This window comes from Myxocyprinus asiaticus, chromosome 31 (genome assembly GCF_019703515.2).
Source record: "Myxocyprinus asiaticus isolate MX2 ecotype Aquarium Trade chromosome 31, UBuf_Myxa_2, whole genome shotgun sequence".
NCBI classification, from domain to species: domain Eukaryota; kingdom Metazoa; phylum Chordata; class Actinopteri; order Cypriniformes; family Catostomidae; genus Myxocyprinus; species Myxocyprinus asiaticus.
The window spans coordinates 2,989,891-3,007,811 of record NC_059374.1 but is presented as its reverse complement, the minus strand read 5'-3'; the positions used below and the strand labels follow the sequence as shown (position 1 = coordinate 3,007,811).

Here is a 17,921-nt window from a genome sequence, read left to right as displayed (position 1 = left end):
TATGGTTACGGACGGTGGCCGCATGGTGCTTTAATGGCCAGGTGTTCCGGACTGAACATGAACTTTTAATTTAGCTTAAACACACAAATTCCAAAATGTAACAGAGTAACTCAATCTACCAGACTCATATCCACCATCCATATAAGAGCATTTAAATGACCGACTGATGTAAAACAAGCAGACAGAAGTCATAGAAAGATACACATCCTACAATTGCTTTAATAAACTGATGCAGAAGAAAAAACTGTTGAATGCCGTGAACTAGGCTACATGTTGTGCACCCACAATAATCTTACAGTTACGCACATTCGAAGCACTCTGGCACATCACTGAGCTCAGGATGTGCATAAGCGGTGTCGTGCCCTAGATTGGAGCATCTCTAATTATATACCTCCTATTTATTCATTTTTTTGTGTATTTATCAGTTTTCTTATTGTAGAGCTGCCCTTAGCATCAGATATATCCCCAAGAAATACATCCACTTAGATGTTCAATTGTTATATGATACGCATTTGTTGCATAATAAGAAAATGCAAATAATCGTAAAATCGTTTAACCGTGTTTTTTTTTTTTTTTTCTCAGACGGTAATCTAACCGTCTAAAACTCAAACCGTGGCATCCCTGCAATCAGACTTGCAATTTTGCCTGTTGGACAATAAAACAGGTGAAAAATCCCATAGACTTGCATTAAGGGTGGCGCCGTAATAATGACATGCTTTGCCTTTAACAGCTCTTCAGTTTAGTTCCCTCAGGATGTGATGAGGTGTCAAAGGACTTTTCAGCATTGCCGTTCTTCATTGACTGTGATTTCATCTTCTGATCTCCTCCAGAGGTCAAAGGTGACTTGGTTCTTCAGCTGGTACCAGAGCCTCTTCCCTCTGCTGCTAGTTGTGATGCGGACCTGGATGTGACCCTTGACCCTGAATGTACACCTGCAGCTGAGACAGGGGACACTCCTGATACCCCAGAGACTGAAACACCAGGTGGGCAGCCAATCAGACCCCTTTAACACCAGCTTTGTGCTGGTGATTGGCTGACGTCAAAGCAGCCTGTGATAAGGTTAAGGTAAATCCTGAGTAAGATTATGATGACGATTATTACAGTGATGATTTCACTGCATCCAACAAACAATGGACGATAGTCTAAGTCAGACAAGTAAGGGAAGCGTGGAGTTCCGATCCGATTTTAGCTTTTAGATTTTAAATATTTCAACTCGTGCGACCAAGACCGTATGTGATCATCTGACTGGATGTGATGTATTCCATTAGGGCTGGGTATTGATACAGATTTGCTGATTCGATTATAATCCGATTTACATGCTTTCGATTCCGATTTCAATTCGATATCGATTCATATGGGCGTATTCCGGTAACAATGTCCATTTTGCTTAATATGAAATAAATTCTCTCTCAGCTAATGCTGTTAAGGATACAGGGAACCTTTTTACCTTCTAGTTAACCCTTCTAGGTACAATTAGAAAATATTAATTTTACCAACGATATTGGTCACATTTTAGCTTTTGAAACTTTTTCAAATGCAGTGCATTCCATCAATAAATATCTTGAAATTGCATATATTGTGCATATACAGTATTTTGTTACATTTGTGTTGTCTACATGTGTAATTTGTACTGTTTACAAGTATATACATTGATTTGTAGAACACATGCTAAATCGGTACTGTCTCTTTAAGACTACCGGCATCAGTCAGCGAGCGCATAACAAGAGAGGATGCGTTTCTTTATTGCATCTGTGCTATCATCTGTGTCATCAGGCTGATGGCTGTTTGACATTCCAAAAGTCATATTTAGGCAGCATAAAAGTAACATGACTCCAGTTGATCAATTAATAAATAAATAGATTCTTTATTAAAGGAATATTCCGGGTTCAATACAAGTTAAGCTCAATCTACAGCATTTGTAGCGTAATGTTTATTACCACAAAAATGTATTTTGACTCGTCCCTCCTTTTAAAAAAAAAAAAAAAAGCAAATATCATGGTTACAGTGAGACACTTACAATGAAAGTGAATGTAGCCAATTTTTGGAGGGTTTAAAGACAGAAATGTGAAGCTTATACTTTATAAAAGCACTTGCATTAATTCTTCTGTTAAAACTTGTGGATTATTTGAGCTGTAAAGTTGTTTAAATCGTAATTTTTACAGTTGTTTTAGGTTTTGTTGACATTACATCGTCATGGCAACAAAGTTGTAAAATGGGCTATAACTAAAACCTTACTAGGTTAGGGGGGCCTGGGTAGATCAGTGGTAAAAGACGCTGACTACCACACCTGGAGTCGCGAGTTTGAATCCCAGGGCATGCTGAGTGACTCCAGCCAGTTCTCCTAAGCAACCAAATTGGCCCGGTTGCTAGGGAGGGTAGAGTCACGTGGGGTAACCTCCTCGTGATCACTGTAGTGTGGTTCGTTCTCGGTGGGGCGCGTTGTGAGTTGAGCGTGGTTGCCGCGGTGGGTGGCATGAAGCCTCCACACACGCTATGTCTCCGTGGCAACGCACTCAACAAGCCACGTGATAAGATGCGTGGGTTGACTATCTCAGACGCGGAGGCAACTGGGATTCGTCCTCCGCCACCTGGACTGAGGCAAATCACTACGCAACCACGAGGACTTAGAGCACATTGGGATTTGGGCATTCCAAATAGTAAGTAACCTTACTAGGTTAGTAAGAAATTTTCTCTCACTAAAATCATGTTTACATCTTCTGGCTATATTTTTGAAACAGTATTTTAACACACAAAAAAATTCCCCATTCACTTACAATGGAAGTGCCTCGCTTTAACCCAGATTTTTGCTTTTTTTTAAAGAAAAGAAGGGACAATTCAAAACATTTTTGTGGTAATCAATATTATGCTACAAATGCGGAGTATTCCTTTAATAAAGTTTTAATAATCTATTTATTTTTTACACCAACCTATCGGTTTGCTTCAGAAGACATTAAGTGATCGACTGGAGTCATGTGGATTACTTTTATGCTGCCTAAATATGACTTTTGGACCGTCAAACAGCCAGCAGCCTCACAGCACCCATTCACTTTCATTGTATGGACAAACAGGGCTGAAATGTGCTTATAAAAATCTTCACTTCTGTTCTGCTGAAGAAGGAAAGTCTTTAACTTTATGTAGTTAATCGCAGATTTTGAAAGTGCTTAAATTTGACTCTATATATACTCCTTTTCCCATCAAAATGCACTTATTTCTTTCTTAGGAAAGAAAACAAATCAATATGTAACAATAAAATGCTTCCACAAAATAAAGATAGAAATGCACTAAAATATCACCAATTCAAGTAACATTAAATGTTTGCCAAAGCGTAAGTGAGAGTCTGACTAACTGAAAGAACTAGTTATGTAGTAACATAGTCAGTCATGTCATTGTGTACCTATCAAGTCAGTAGAAACACGGGCCGGTTCAGATCCTCAGCTGAGCAGCTGCACCATTTTGGTGAAAAGGGGTTATTAGATACTGTGGTGACTGTTTCCATGGTGCTTGTAAGTGGTAGATAAATGTGCTTGGAATAAAACATCTTGAATATTATTTTTTAGAATCTTCTGTAGGAGATCCAGGTAGACATGCTCTGAGAAGACTGCTTGACCGCATCAGGAGCCAAAGAGATGCTGCCAGTCAGCGGCAGAGAACTGCTACAACAACGACATCTGAAGAAGACGCTGTCCCAGATGTTTTGAGTATTGAAACAGGATCTTTAAGCAGCCAGGAACACGAGCGAGCAGGTGAAGTAGACGAGCGGACGCCCAGCGTAACGCACGCTGACAAAGGTAAGACCATTTTTACTCTTTCTGTCCAAAGCACTCGCTCTAGTATGACTGCATTTGAAATGCAAGATCATTTCTCCCTTCAATCATATTTTGTCAGGTCCTGAGGTTAGCGATGAACCCATAGTGGCAGGAACGGTGCTGCTGCCAGTGGAACAAGCTCATGTAAAGCCCACATCTTCTGAGACCAAGACAGACATGAGCCAACAAACACATGTAAGTTTGGTATCACTGCCTGCATTAATGTTTGAGGGATGCAAACGCAGTGCTGGGTTTATGATCTTGGGCTGATGCTGAGCTATGATGTAATTCTACTGTTCTTGAAGTGTTTGTGAAACACAGACATGTATTCCATGATGGCATCTACACTTGAACTGAGCTCAGATGCATTCCATTTTTGGTTCCTTGACTTTGTGCGGTTGCGCCAACTCCTTCTGTAATGCCCTGCATTTCACTTCCTTTACAGGAGGTGTCGCTCTTAAGACAGCAGCAGGAGCAGCTCGCTCTACTGGAGGAGCTGGAGGAGAAACGGCGTGATCTGGAGCTGCGCTTGAGAGACACTCAACTGCAGAGACAAACGCTGGAGGAAGCCGCACAGAGACATTCTGGGCTTCAAGAGGTTGGAGCTCTTCCTGAGCCCACTCCAGAGGTGCGTGTTTGTCCTGGTCCTCAAATCTGATTAGACGAGCAGTGTTCCAAGAGTGCTGATATTTAGTAACACAGCACTGGGATGCATCAGTTGCTGGGTGCCCATTTGCATTTTTGTGCAAATTTTGGGATATGCTTATAAACCATGATGGAAATGCATTTACCGAATAATTCCTAGATGAGCATTAAAAAAGACATGTGATTAAATAACTTGCTCGTATCTTGACTAACTAGCTGACCGATATCATCACATAACATCTCAAATGTTGTCTCTGGTCATTCTGAAGTACCGGAGTCAAAGCCTGTGTTGAGTTTGCAGTTGAGTTTTACAAACTTGGACTGTGCCGAAGATCAGGTTTATCGACACTTGGTTCAACAGACACCTTAAGAAAAACATCTTGTAGATCCACATGGAAAAGTTATAAAGATGGAGGAACGTGCACACTAGACAACGCATAGTAACGCATGTGCTCTAGCTCTGTCCCCCTTAAGGCCCGGGTATACTTCGTTTTTCACTTTTGCATTCGACTTATGCGCACTACAACTGTTTTGTGATAATCTTTTAGTACAGTAAACAGCAAGCGCATGCACCGATGTGCACTGACGAGGACTCCACATGTCGATGAAATCTGGGCCGCGCGGACTATGCTAATGATGAGATTTGTGTCACGCATACTGTGCAGGGAGCAATCAGCAACACTGACGAACGAACTATACTTTGGCCTGCAAGCACAGCGTACACTACACGACTTGCAGTCGGCGCCCTGGATCTTAAACTCAGGATCAAAGCCTGAGTTGACAGAGGAAGTTAATGAGCAGATTTGTGGTACCAATTAAGCCTGATTGGTTTGGTTTTGTCAACTCAAAACAAATCCTGCAACCCTGTTTGTTCAACTTGCTTGATGGTATAGGCCTCAGGTCGTCTCTTTTGACCACTTGTGTTCAGATTTCGAGGGGAGGGTCTCTGATCAGTGTTTTACTGAATGATAATAAAACGCAGAAAAGTAAAAAGAGAGCATTTAAAACCAGCGCATGGTTTCTCTAAATTATACTTGCTTTTCATAGTGGAATCGTGATGTTTATTGCAGAATTCTGAGTTATTTTGGTGCAGTACCTGTAAGGGAGCTTCTAATGTGCGTGCTTCTCATATCTGTGTCCTTGCATGTTGATTTCAGACACACTGAAGAATGCATTCATACATGCATTTGCTTATTAAAATTTTCAGACCGGACAGTTATGTCCCTTTAAATCTGTACATAACCGGAAAAGTTTAAAGTCTTTCATTAGGTGGCGCTCCGCTGCTGTGACACTACGAGCCTAATGTCTGAAATTATTTGAAGTGGACAAATCTTAAAACAGTTTGTACCCAGTTACAGCTGTCTTTGTTGTGGTTGTGGTAACGGCGTATTCACAAGATACACATTTAGTGCGCAACTCAAGCCAAACACACCATGACTAGGTGTAAGAACTACACGTCCATTCGTACCCGACTGAACTTACAATCTCAATCCTTTCACAAACTCACTCACAGGAGAGTATATACGTGAACATGAACATCAACAAACGACTGTAAAAAAGGGCTCGCGTCCGTTTACGCACTCTATCTAGAACTCAAGCTCCGTTGTGCATTTGCTGACTTCATTGATTCACAGATTTAAGTTTTAATATTATATTAATGTTGATGATATAGCTTATTAGGCTCATATATAGGTTATATACTGGTGTGTGTGTGTGTGTGTGTGTACCAAACTTTTGGCAGCCAGTGTGTGTGTGTGTATATATACATGTATACACACACACACACACTGGCTGCCAAAAGTTTGGGATAATGTACAGATTTTGCTGTTTTGGAAGAAATTGGTACTTTAATGCACCAAAGTGGTATTCAACTGATCACAAAGTATAGTCAGGACATTACTGATGTAAAAAACAGCACCATCACTATTTGAAAAAAAGTTATTTTTGATCAAATCTAGACAGCAGCCATCACTCCAACACCTTATCCTTGAGTAATCATGTTAAATTGATCAATTGGTACTAGAAAATCACTTGTCATTATATCAAACACAGTTGAAAGCTATTTGGTTCGTTAAATGAAGCTTAACATTGTTTTTGTGTTTGTTTTTGAGTTGCCACAGTATGCTATAGACTGGCATGTCTTAAGGTCAATATTAGGTCAAAAATGGCAAAAAAGAAAAAACTTTCTCTAGAAATTCATCAGTCAATCATTGTTTTGAGGAATGAAGGCTATACAATACTGAAATTGCCAAAAAACTGAAGATTTCATACAAAGGTGTACACTACAGTCTTCAAAGACAAAAGACAACTGGCTCTAACAAGGTCAGAAAGAGATGTAGAAGGCCAGATGTACAACTAAACAAGAGGATAAGTACATCAGAGTCTCTAGTTTGAGAAATAGACACCTCACATGTCCTCAGCTGACAGCTTCATTGAATTCTACCCGCTCAACACCAGTTTCATGTACAACAGTAAAGAGAAGACTCAGGGGTGCAGGCCTTATGGGAAGAATTGCAAAGAAAAAGCCACTTTTGAAAAGGAAAAGGTTAGAGTGGGCAAAGAAACAGACATTGGACAACAGATAATTGGAAAAGAGTGTTCTGGATCTTAACCCCATTGAGCTTTTGTGGGATCAGCTAGACTGTAAGGTGCATGAGAAGTGCCCGACAAGACAGCCACATCTATGGCAAGTGCTACAGGAAGTGTGGGGTGAAATGTCACCTGAGTATCTGGACAAACTCAGTTAGAATGCCAAGGATCTGCAAAGCTGTCATTGCTGCACGTGAAGGATTTTTTGATGATCTCTTTGAAGTAGTTTAAGAAGTTCTGAACTTTTTTGCATTTATTTATTTTATTTTTTTAATTGTAATAGTATTTCATCAAAAAACATCCAGTGAGTGGCAGTTCTGTGGATGGAAATGCCTTGTTGATGAGAGAGGTCAACAGAGAATGGCCAGACTGGTTTGAACTGACAAAGTCTATGGTAACTCAGATAACCGCTCTGTACAATTGTGGTGAGAAGAATATCATGCTATTCTGAGATGTGGGTTGGTGCTGTTTTGGCGTATATATCAATGCATGAATCAAACTTATTTAGAACGCAGACAGTTTCTTGCATGCATCTTATGCCAACATGTATGTGGTTACAGACAAATCATATAAAACAGTGAAATGGCTCACAGTAACTTAATTTCTCCGTCTTGCCTGCACTCAACTCCAGTATCTCACAGGAGATGGATGACGTGAGCTCCGCTGTCTTCTCTCATTAGTAGTTGCTTCCAAATGTCACACGTCATTTGCATAAAGTTAAACTCACCACGGCCACAACTTGTCGCCAGCTGTAGCTCATGTCGTCGGAAGTCGCTCTAAGAAAATAAATTATATTGTGTCTGTCGCCACGTGTCGCTGGCGGTGTATGGGGCTTGAGTCTAAGTACGTGAACAGCTCTTGAGTAGAATTCCTGAGTTGCCATCACGTAATCACAGTAATTCCAACTCGACGTGAACGCAGCATAAGGAAGTAGATCTACAAAACAGCAATTTTGGAACGCATAACCAAGTTGGTTGTGCATTTAATTTGAATATTTCAACAGTCTGTCATCGGTTATTCTTTTCAAAACTGATTTTCATGAGTAAGAAGTTGATCATGGCAGAAAACTCATCAGCTCTTGTTTCCTGTATAAAGGTTACGCCCGATGACCTGCGCACCCAGAGACTCCATCAGTACCAGCAGCGGCTCTTGGAGCAGAACAGGTGTGTTTGTGTGTGTGGAAATCATCAATGACTCTGAAGTGCATATAGTGTGCTATATAGTTCTTTTCCAAAACCAGTTAAGCTGCCCTTCTAGACAGCATTTTTTGGCATCATAGACATGAAGGCTTTTCCAACAGGTATGGTGCAGCCATATAAGATTCTTGCATTGCGACAAGCTCATTGAAAGTATTCACTATAAATATAGTTATTTACCGATATTACCCCATATTTGAGTGTGTTGTGTATTTAAACTTCAGAGTATTTATTGGCATTGTTAGCTTAACAACATGCTAACATCAAACTCTATTGAAATCAGTTGTGACTCACTATATGTGATGCAGCCTATGTTGAATGAGTCGCTTCTATGGAATGCTGCCTTAAAAGACAGCTGCCTCTGTAGACCAGTTGACGAGCTTACTAGGTTTAAGAACAGAGCTGGTGTTTTAAGGCTCTCAAGTTTGTTAGACATTGTTATAGTTTGTTTTTTTCATAGGCGTCATAAGAAGTGTGTTGAGGATGCTCGTCGGCGACTGGAGGAATATCAACATACTCTGAAATTACGATATGCCATAAGAAGCGCAACAGTTCCACAAATACTACAACCCTCATCTGTTGCCTTAGAGACTGTTTGCCCTTTACACCTTGCTAAAGACACAACACCACCTGATCACCGGTCAGGCCTCGCTCCCACAAGAGACACTAGCTCAACTCCTCCTGTAACTCAGTCACAGGTTAGTAATCAATTATTAGTCACATGACTTGCATCAAGGCTTCAACCAGAGGCGTTAGAAGCAGTGCTGGGTAAGTTACTTTTGAAATGTAATCTGGTACTTGTTACAAATTGTACTATTTAAATTGTAATCAGTAATGTAATTTTAGATTATACTTTACAGTAATCTAATCAGATTACTTTTGGAATACTCATTGCATATTTTGATAAATCTAATCATTGATTTTAAACATATTAAGTAACAGGTAACACTCCTTTAAACATTAGTAAACATAAAATCAAACAGAAACTTGCTTTTTCAGTCACTAAGTAAAACGCAGATGTTATGAAAAATTTATAATGCTATTGTCTCAAAGACGGGTCGCTCAAAACAACAGATGAAATTTCATAACGACACCGTTTATAGTTTAAGAAAATTCTTATAAATGGCTTACTTATGGCTGTCTTTGCATATTAAGATGGGAATGGGATAGAAGAAAGTATTTTAACACTGAAAATGTTACTCACTTCTGATTTAAGGTGCATAATCTGTAAATTACACAATAGCTATTGGCTGATTGGTAATGTAATCAAGTATGTAATCATGTAATCAGTAAAATGGTAACTATAATCGGATTAGGCACATTACAAAATGTAATGTAATCCAATTACAATTACTTGATTTTATAATCATTACATAATCCAGATTACTTGCAATCTGTTACTACCAGCTGGGTGAGACGGGTCACTCGTATACACCGATCAGCCACAACATTCCGTTATTGTTGTGGCTCCCAATGTATTAAGGAGTGCTGTCATGTGACAGGGCAGAACCTCCACCTCTGAGGTAATCCCAGTGCTTGTTTTTACAGCTGCCTTTTGTTAGCCTACCAGAACCCAATGGATCTGATTTGACTCGCCCCTCAGTCTTGTCTGATGGCTCACCGTGTGATACTCGTGTGTTCAGTGCTTCTGAGCCGGGTCAGATTCCTCTGCCTTCCCCTGCTGTGGTTCTGGAACTTCTGCGCAGCCGGCAGCATCAGGCGCCACGTGTAGTCGTGCAGTCTGCTGACACCAGCAGGTCCATGTCGGTGCCATCCTCTGATCCGACTGGCTCAGTCCTGGCGGTGACCGAAAGAGAACAAATGTCCAGGCAGGCAGACAGACAAGAGCTGGTGAGACAGCACATGAGGAGACAGAGAGACACCCTACAGGCACTGCTCAGAACAGGACATGTCCAGGTAAACATAGTCTGATGAAGTCCGTTGTACTGTAGGAAGAAGGATACTTCATCCAAAAAAGGAAAAACTTTTCATCATTTACTCACCATCATGTTGTTCCAAAACCATATCACTGTCTTTTTGTCTGTGGAACTCAAAATGAGATATTTAGTAGAAGGATCATGAAGCTCTTTTCCATTCAGCCATTTTCTTTTTTTTTTTTTTTTGTCATCATGCTTGTCGAGCTACAAAAATAAATCCTAAAATAAGTATCCTAAAGTAATCAATGTCACTCGATAGCTTTGTGTGAGGTACAGGTCCAAATGTAGTCATTATTCACAATTTTTATACAGATATTTTAGTCAGAATTTTATTATAAATTCTACATTTTGTCAATATTTCATCTTGTCATATTCATAAATTTTGATACATTTTACTCTAAGTTGGCAAATAATTTTAGTTGGTAACTTATGACAAAAATGTGTCAAACTGCAACAGCCTAGACTTTAACCAGATATTCCAACATTTTGAAATATATGTAAACAATTATTTAATCATGTATCAAACCTATTAATGATTTATCAACATAAATAACAAACTCTTTTAGAAATGTGAGGTCCTGAAATTATAGCATATAAGTATACTGAAGTATTAGCTACTTTTTAGGAGTTACTATGTTGTGGATTCTTCATGGTTTAGATTTTAGATGTGGTTTTTATGGAAAAGGCGTATTCACAATGCAAGCTACGCATTCTAACTACTGCATTACTTGAAGTTCACTTTAGAGGTCGACCGATAGCGGATTTTGCAGATACCGATAACGAAGGTGGTGGGAAAGGCCGATAATGGATTAATCAGCTGATAGTTTTTATAAAATCGATTTATAGAATGTCAAATTATTTTTCTTTACTATGAAGGGCAAAGACAAAGAGTCCAAAATGATCAAAACAAAATCCTAATAGTAACCAGAAAAAGTTAGGTTTGGTGCATAACGCAGGACTTTTAAGTATAAACAAGCCCGAAACACACAAGGGACTCTTATTTTGAAATGATGAAAAAACTATTGGCAACTTTCAGCCGATTTTTGCTGGTAACCAATAGTTCCAAAAAGCTTCTATCGGCACCGATTAATTGGTAAAACCGATATAAAGGTCAACTTAATTTCACTTGTTTATTTCGCTTCATTCACATAAATAATACGTGTACACTGCCTGGCCAAAAAAAAGTCGCATACTCTAATATTTCGTTGGACCACCTTTAGCTTTGGTTACGGCACACATTCTTCATGGCACTGTTTCGACAACCTTATGCAATGTCACAACATTTATTTCCATCCAGAGTTGCTTAAATTTTAGCCGAGATCTTGTATTGATGACGGGAGAGTCGAGCCACTCCCTAAAGTCTTCTCCAGCACATCCCAAAGACTTTCAGTGGGGTTAAGGTCAGGACTCTGTGGTGGCCAGTTCATGTGTGAAAATGATTCCTCATGCTCTCTGAAACGCACTTTCACAATTTGTGAAATCTTGTCATTGTCGTCCTAGAATATGCCTGTCCCGTCAGGGAATAAAATATCCATTGATGGGATAACCTGGTCATTCAGTACATTCAGGTAGTCAGCTGACTTCATTTTATTGCCGCATAACGTTGCTGTGCCTAGACCTGACCAATTGAACCAACCCCAGATCATAACACTGCCTCCAGAGGCTTGTACAGTGGGCACTATGCATGACTGGTACATCGCTTCATGCACTTCCCTTATTACTCTGATGCGCCCACCACATGACCTTTTTCCATTGCTCCACAGTCCAATCTTTATGCTCCCTAGCACATTGAAGTAGTTTTTTTTCTGATTAGCTTCACTAACAAATGGTTTTCTTGTGGCCACACAGCTGTTTAGTCTCAATCCTGTAAGTTCTCGTCGCATTGTGCGTGTGGAAATGCTCTTACTTTCACTATTAAACATAGTCGTGAGTTCTACTGTCGATTTTTTTTTATTTTTTTTTATGATGTGACTTCAAGCATTTTAGTGATCTCCGATCACGATCATTCAAGATTTTTTTTCTGACCGCATTTCTTCCGCGAAGCTGATGGTTCACCACTATCCTTCCAGGTTTTAATAATGCGTTGGACAGTTCTTAACCCAATTCTCCTTAGATGTTTTCTTTGCTTGATGCAGGCCAATAATTTGCCCCTTCTGAAACACAGTAACATCTTTTCCACGACCACGGGATACATCTTCCAACATGGTGGTTTAAGAAATGAGAAGCTACACACTGTATCAGTTAGGGTTAAAAGAGTTGTTGCCAGCTGAAACATATGAATCACTGCAATAATGATCCAATCATAGGCTCTTAAGAGTCTGCTTATTTATATCCAAACAGTGACTTTTTTTTGGCCAGGCAGTGTATGTTGTGGATATAGCTACGTTTTAAAGATTTCCTAAGTGCATTAATGTGGTGCAGTATTGTTTTTTCTTGTCATATTGTCTTCGACAGTATCTTGCTAAATGACTGAATGTAAAACATTATCTTCCGATTAAATTTTTTTGATTATCAATATCTTTTTTTGACTTCTCTATCAATGATGAAATCAAAAAGTTCTTTGTTGTTTAGAGAATTAAGAATGTGCACGGGGCTGAAGCAAGTTGTTGTTGGTTTTTTATATATATATAAAAGGGGTACCGTAAAAAAGAGGCATTCACAATATTCAAAATGAAATGTTATGATTTGTATTGATAAAATCAGTTCTGCATTTAAAATGTTTTCCCCCCCAATTGATCAATACTCTGGTCAGGGGTGCGCATCCCTGCTCTCATTGACGTCAAAACTGGTGCAATGCATCTCGACTATTTATGGTGCCTTTTGTTCTTTTTGAAACTCGACAGTGTCTGTCTCCATTTTTATCGTATGGAAAAGAACAGCATAAACATTCTGCTAATCATCTCCTTTTGTGTTGAAATGTCATGCAGGTTTGGAACGATGTGAGGTTTAGTGATGTAAATGAAGAGAGAGTATTCACTTTATTGATTGATTAAAAACAACAGCAACTTTCATATGGGTATTTTTCAGTTAATGTCCCTATTGCTTGCCATCTATTGCTGTTAATTATACATGGGACCTTCTAACTGGGTACATTACGACAATATTATTTTTACTAATTATATTTTATTTGTTTTTCATCATTTTGGTCACTAACTTTTTAAAAATGAACAAATCAATGTATTTAATCAATAAATATATGTTACGTTGTATTGCCTACAATATATTTTGTTACATGTTTGTTGAATTGCATAATTTGTACTATTTACAAGTATTTACATTGATTTGTTGAACACGTGGTAAAAACTGTTACTGTCTCTTGAAGAAAATCAGCATTTCTATAAAGAGTGTCTGTAAATGAGCACATATTAACAAGAGAGGACTCGAATGTTTCTCTCATCTGTGCCATGCGCAATTAGAATTAAATATTTGTTTTGTTGTTTTTGATCAACAACTAACTGTAAAGAACAGAACAGTATTAAAAGAGACATTCAATGACAAATAGGTTGCGTGGATCTTGTCTTTGGACACGGAACAACTTTTACTCTCAACACGCAATGAAAAGATCTCGCTGCTGAGTAATCCACCACTATAATACACAATCACTGGTGAGCGAAATAAAAAAATTTACCAGACAGTTCCCAAATATATATTTTTTTTAGTCTCAGTGCAAAATTTGGTTGCAAATGCAAGTGATTTCCGCTCATTGTATTAGAGGGTTGCACATAGAGAAAAAGTGATCTTTTGTTAGGTCAGCGCTTTGTTGTGTGCCTGAACATGATCAGTTTGATCAATGTTGCTTTTGTTTTTAATCAATAAAGGGCAATAGTAGAATAGTGTGCAGATCTATTATATTTTAATGGGATTTAAGAATCAGTATCCAGATCGTTCAAACGAAGATTGCGATGTATCGGAAAATTTATATATTTACCCATTCTTAGTCACAACCAGTCACATCATTCTCACCGTTTGGTGACCAGGATCAATTATGCCATGATCACTTAATAGGAACAATTAAGAGAAAATAAACAATAATATACTGAGCCTTAACAAAATACACATCAAAGTCATACAATTACAGACATTGCCCAAAAACATCAGTAAATCACTGGAATGAGGCAGTCAAAATTCAAGTTAAAACCTTTAGGAGACTAAGTAGCTAATGACAGACCAATGATCAGTGTCATACAAATACAATAATAAACATACCCCAAAATGTTAGTCATTCACAAGAATGGATAAATGTTAAGACCATTAGGAGACAGTATTACAGTGGCAAGAAAAGGTATTTGAACCCTTTGGAATTACTTACATTTATGTATAAATTTGTCTTAAAATCTCCTTTGATCTTCATCTAAGTTACAATAATAAACAAACACAATCTGTTTTAACTAATAATGTACAAATTATTGTACGTATTGAATACATCATTTAAACATTCACAGTATAGGTTGGAAAAAACCCCTAGGCTAATGACATCAACAAATGCTAATTAGAGTCAGGAGTCGGCAAACCTGGCAACCAATTAATGAAACAAGATTGAGGTGTGGGTTACAGATACTTTGACTTATAAAAAGCACTCAAACATTTTCAGTTTGCTATTCACAAGAAGCATCTGCTGACGTGGACCATGCATTGCAAAAAAGAGATCTCAGAAGACCTACGATCAAGAATTGTTGCTTTGAATAAAGCTGGAAAGGGTTACAAAGTTATCTAGAAGAGCTTCGGTGTTCATCTGTCCACAGTTAGACAAACTGTCTATAAACGGAGATAATTAAGTACTGTGGCTACTCTCCCTAGAAGTGACCATCCAGCCAAGATGACTCAAAGGGCACACCGCAGAATGATCAATGATGTAAAAAATAACCCTAGAGTGACAGATAAAGACTTGAAGGAATCATTGGAACTGGTTAACATCTCTGTTCATGAGTTTACTATACGGAAATCATTAAACAGGCATGGTGTTCATGGCAGGACATCATGATTTGGGGCTGCTTTGTTGCTTTGGGCCTGGACCATTTGCCATCATCGAGGGAAGAATGAATTTCCAAGTTTATCAAGATATCCTACAGGATAATGTCAGGGTGGCTGTGCACCAGCTGAAGCTCAGTAGAAGTTGGGTGATGGAGCAGGACAATGACCCTAAACATTGAAGAAAATCCACTACAGAATGGCTTAAAAAAAAGAAAATCCACCTTTTGGAGTGTCCTAGTCAGAGCCCAGATCTTAACCCAATAGAGATGCTGTGGAATGACCTCGAGAGCCGTTCACACCAGACATCCTAAGAATATGGCTGAACTGAAGCAGTTCTGTAAGGAAGAATGGTCCAAAATTCCTTCTGAATGTTGTGCAGGTCTAATCCGCAGCTACCAGAAACACTCGGTTGAGGTTATTGCTGCCAAAGGAGGATCGACCAGTTATTAAATCCTAGAGATTCACTTACTTTTTCCACAGCACTGTGAATGTTTAATGGGATGTTTTCAATAAAGTCATGATGATTATAATTGTTTGTGTGTTGTTAGCTTAAGCACATTGTGTTTGTCTATGCTTTTGACTCGAAGATGAGATCACAATTTGACCAATTAATGCAGAAAAGCAGCTCATTCCAAAGGGTTCACATTCTTTTTCTTGCCTCTGCAAGTATGTAAATATAATCTGCCTTTTTAGTAAAAGTTTAGTAACATTACCCCCTCTTCTTGGTGATTTAGCATGTTCAATGCCAGTAAATCTAGGAGTTTAAAGATTGTTTTTTTCAAATTAAAGGGACCTGACAAAAATCTAGGTGACTTTAAAAACATCACTGAGAAGGGGATCCGATTTTAAAATTTACTAGAGTTTGTTGACAATTTTCTTTAAGCCTTTACATGAAGGGGAGTATTGAAAAGAACAACCGACTTTATTATTTTCAGATTTAACCCGTTTTGTTGTTTGGCATGCCTCCTGACATGTGATGTCAAATCTCCTAACAGCACTCTTTCTCAATCATTTTGTTAGGTCAGCGCTTTGTTGTGTGCCTGAACATGATCAGTTTGATCAATGTTGCTGTTGTTTTTAATCAATAAAGGGCAATAGTAGAATAGTGTGCAGATCTATTATATTTTAATGCCTTGCTTTGCCTTTTTGCTTTGATCTGGCACCTGTTGAAGAAATGTTGGATGTGCATGCAGTTTCCCTCTTTTTTTTTTTTTTTCCTGTAATGATGACCATTTGTGTGTAAACTATCCATTAAATAGTACATGTTTATCTCAGGATCCAGTGTCGAGCACTAGTGGTGTTCAGTCAGATCAGTTGACTCTGAACACTTTGCTGAAAGCCATTGAGGAGTCTGACGGTCACACCAAACCCCCCATCACACCCCACCAGAGCAATGATACCACGACCACCTCTCTGCCTAACACAAATGGTAAACTGATGCTTAAAGTAATTTTCTGAAAGACTCATACATGCACTCGCACACTAATACTGCTTGATTATCTTCAAGGCAGTGTATATGACCAGGCCCTAGTGCATCGTGGGAGAGTGAAGCCGCCAGTGTCTCGTCCACCCACTCGTCTGGCGTTTCTACGGCAGATGGAACAGCATGAACTCAGTGCTATACAGGAAGTGGACACTCCTATCAACATCAGCCTGGATGCAGGTACACAAACTGATGTTAGGTTCAACAGATTGGCTCGAATACATGATTTTCATGTCCGGTACACTCAGGTGTGCAGTATTGGTGCTATAACTCATAACAACTGATGCTGTCCTAATGCGGGTCATTTCATGTGTTGTGAGACATGTTGGAGCAATTCCACATTATAATAATAAATGAACGAATATGACTTTCATTATTTGTTGATATGTAAAGCTTTATTAAATCATTTAAGGAATTTCCGGGTTCAATACAAGTTAAGTTCAATTGACAACTTTTGTGGCATAATATTGATTACCAAAAAATTAATATCGACTCATCACTCACTTGTCACTTCTTTATCCTCCTGAGACCCGAGCGTGACTGCTATGTGAATTTTCCATTTCCTTTTTTGATTTGTAACTAGTAGCACCTAATAAACATGTCAAATAATTATAATTATTTTGTAGAGCAAATAGTTTTCCTAAGGACTTAAGTTGTGAAATTGTACATAATACCAAGCTATAGAAAGCCAGATTATTTTAATCAATTTGTTTGTTTACAGGACTGTTAGTTATTCATGTTTTGAGACGTTACAGACATTACAGCTGATTTTCTATAAAGCTGAATAATTAATTCTGATTCAAATTAATGGCCAGCATCATCCAATCACTGCCAACCATGTTAAAATAAAATGATACATTATAAATTCTGAATCTATGTACTGATTATCATTGTCCCATGTCTGTCAAACATGTTGAGTGATCCAAACATCATCTGCAGCCTGAAACTGAACTTTAAATAGGATATTTGGATTGAATGCACTTAGCTGCATAGAGAGCTATAGGATGCTCCCTTGCTCCCTATTTAGTGAATGACTTAACCTCCAGTGTGCTGTCTGTCTGCACTGGTCTCAGAACAGTTTGAAATGCACCTTATTTTCATCCTAACTCCATATAAAGCCTCTGAAAGCAACATTTTCCAGTTTTTGTGAAAATATACAGTAAATAATATACAGTAAATATAGGAATGCATTTACTAATCTTAATGAATGGAACCATATTGTACAGTGATAATATAAATTTTGCTATATATTTTTTTTTAAATTAATTGAAATAACCCACAGATTTGTTCATGT

General features: G+C 38.5%; 1 protein-coding gene across 2 annotated transcripts in view; it reads left to right on the top strand.

Annotated features, from left to right (window-relative positions):
* The window catches only part of cep295 (centrosomal protein 295), a 46,136-nt gene that overhangs the window by 6,056 nt on the left and 22,159 nt on the right, over window positions 1-17,921 (top strand). For both annotated transcript variants that reach the window (XM_051665624.1, XM_051665622.1), the window contains exons 8-16: window positions 831-983; window positions 3,558-3,788; window positions 3,886-4,001; window positions 4,252-4,434; window positions 8,136-8,203; window positions 8,697-8,934; window positions 9,785-10,153; window positions 16,420-16,573; window positions 16,652-16,807. In XM_051665624.1, the coding sequence (XP_051521584.1) occupies window positions 831-983; window positions 3,558-3,788; window positions 3,886-4,001; window positions 4,252-4,434; window positions 8,136-8,203; window positions 8,697-8,934; window positions 9,785-10,153; window positions 16,420-16,573; window positions 16,652-16,807 (1,668 nt within the window). The remainder of the gene's footprint in view (window positions 1-830; window positions 984-3,557; window positions 3,789-3,885; window positions 4,002-4,251; window positions 4,435-8,135; window positions 8,204-8,696; window positions 8,935-9,784; window positions 10,154-16,419; window positions 16,574-16,651; window positions 16,808-17,921) is intronic.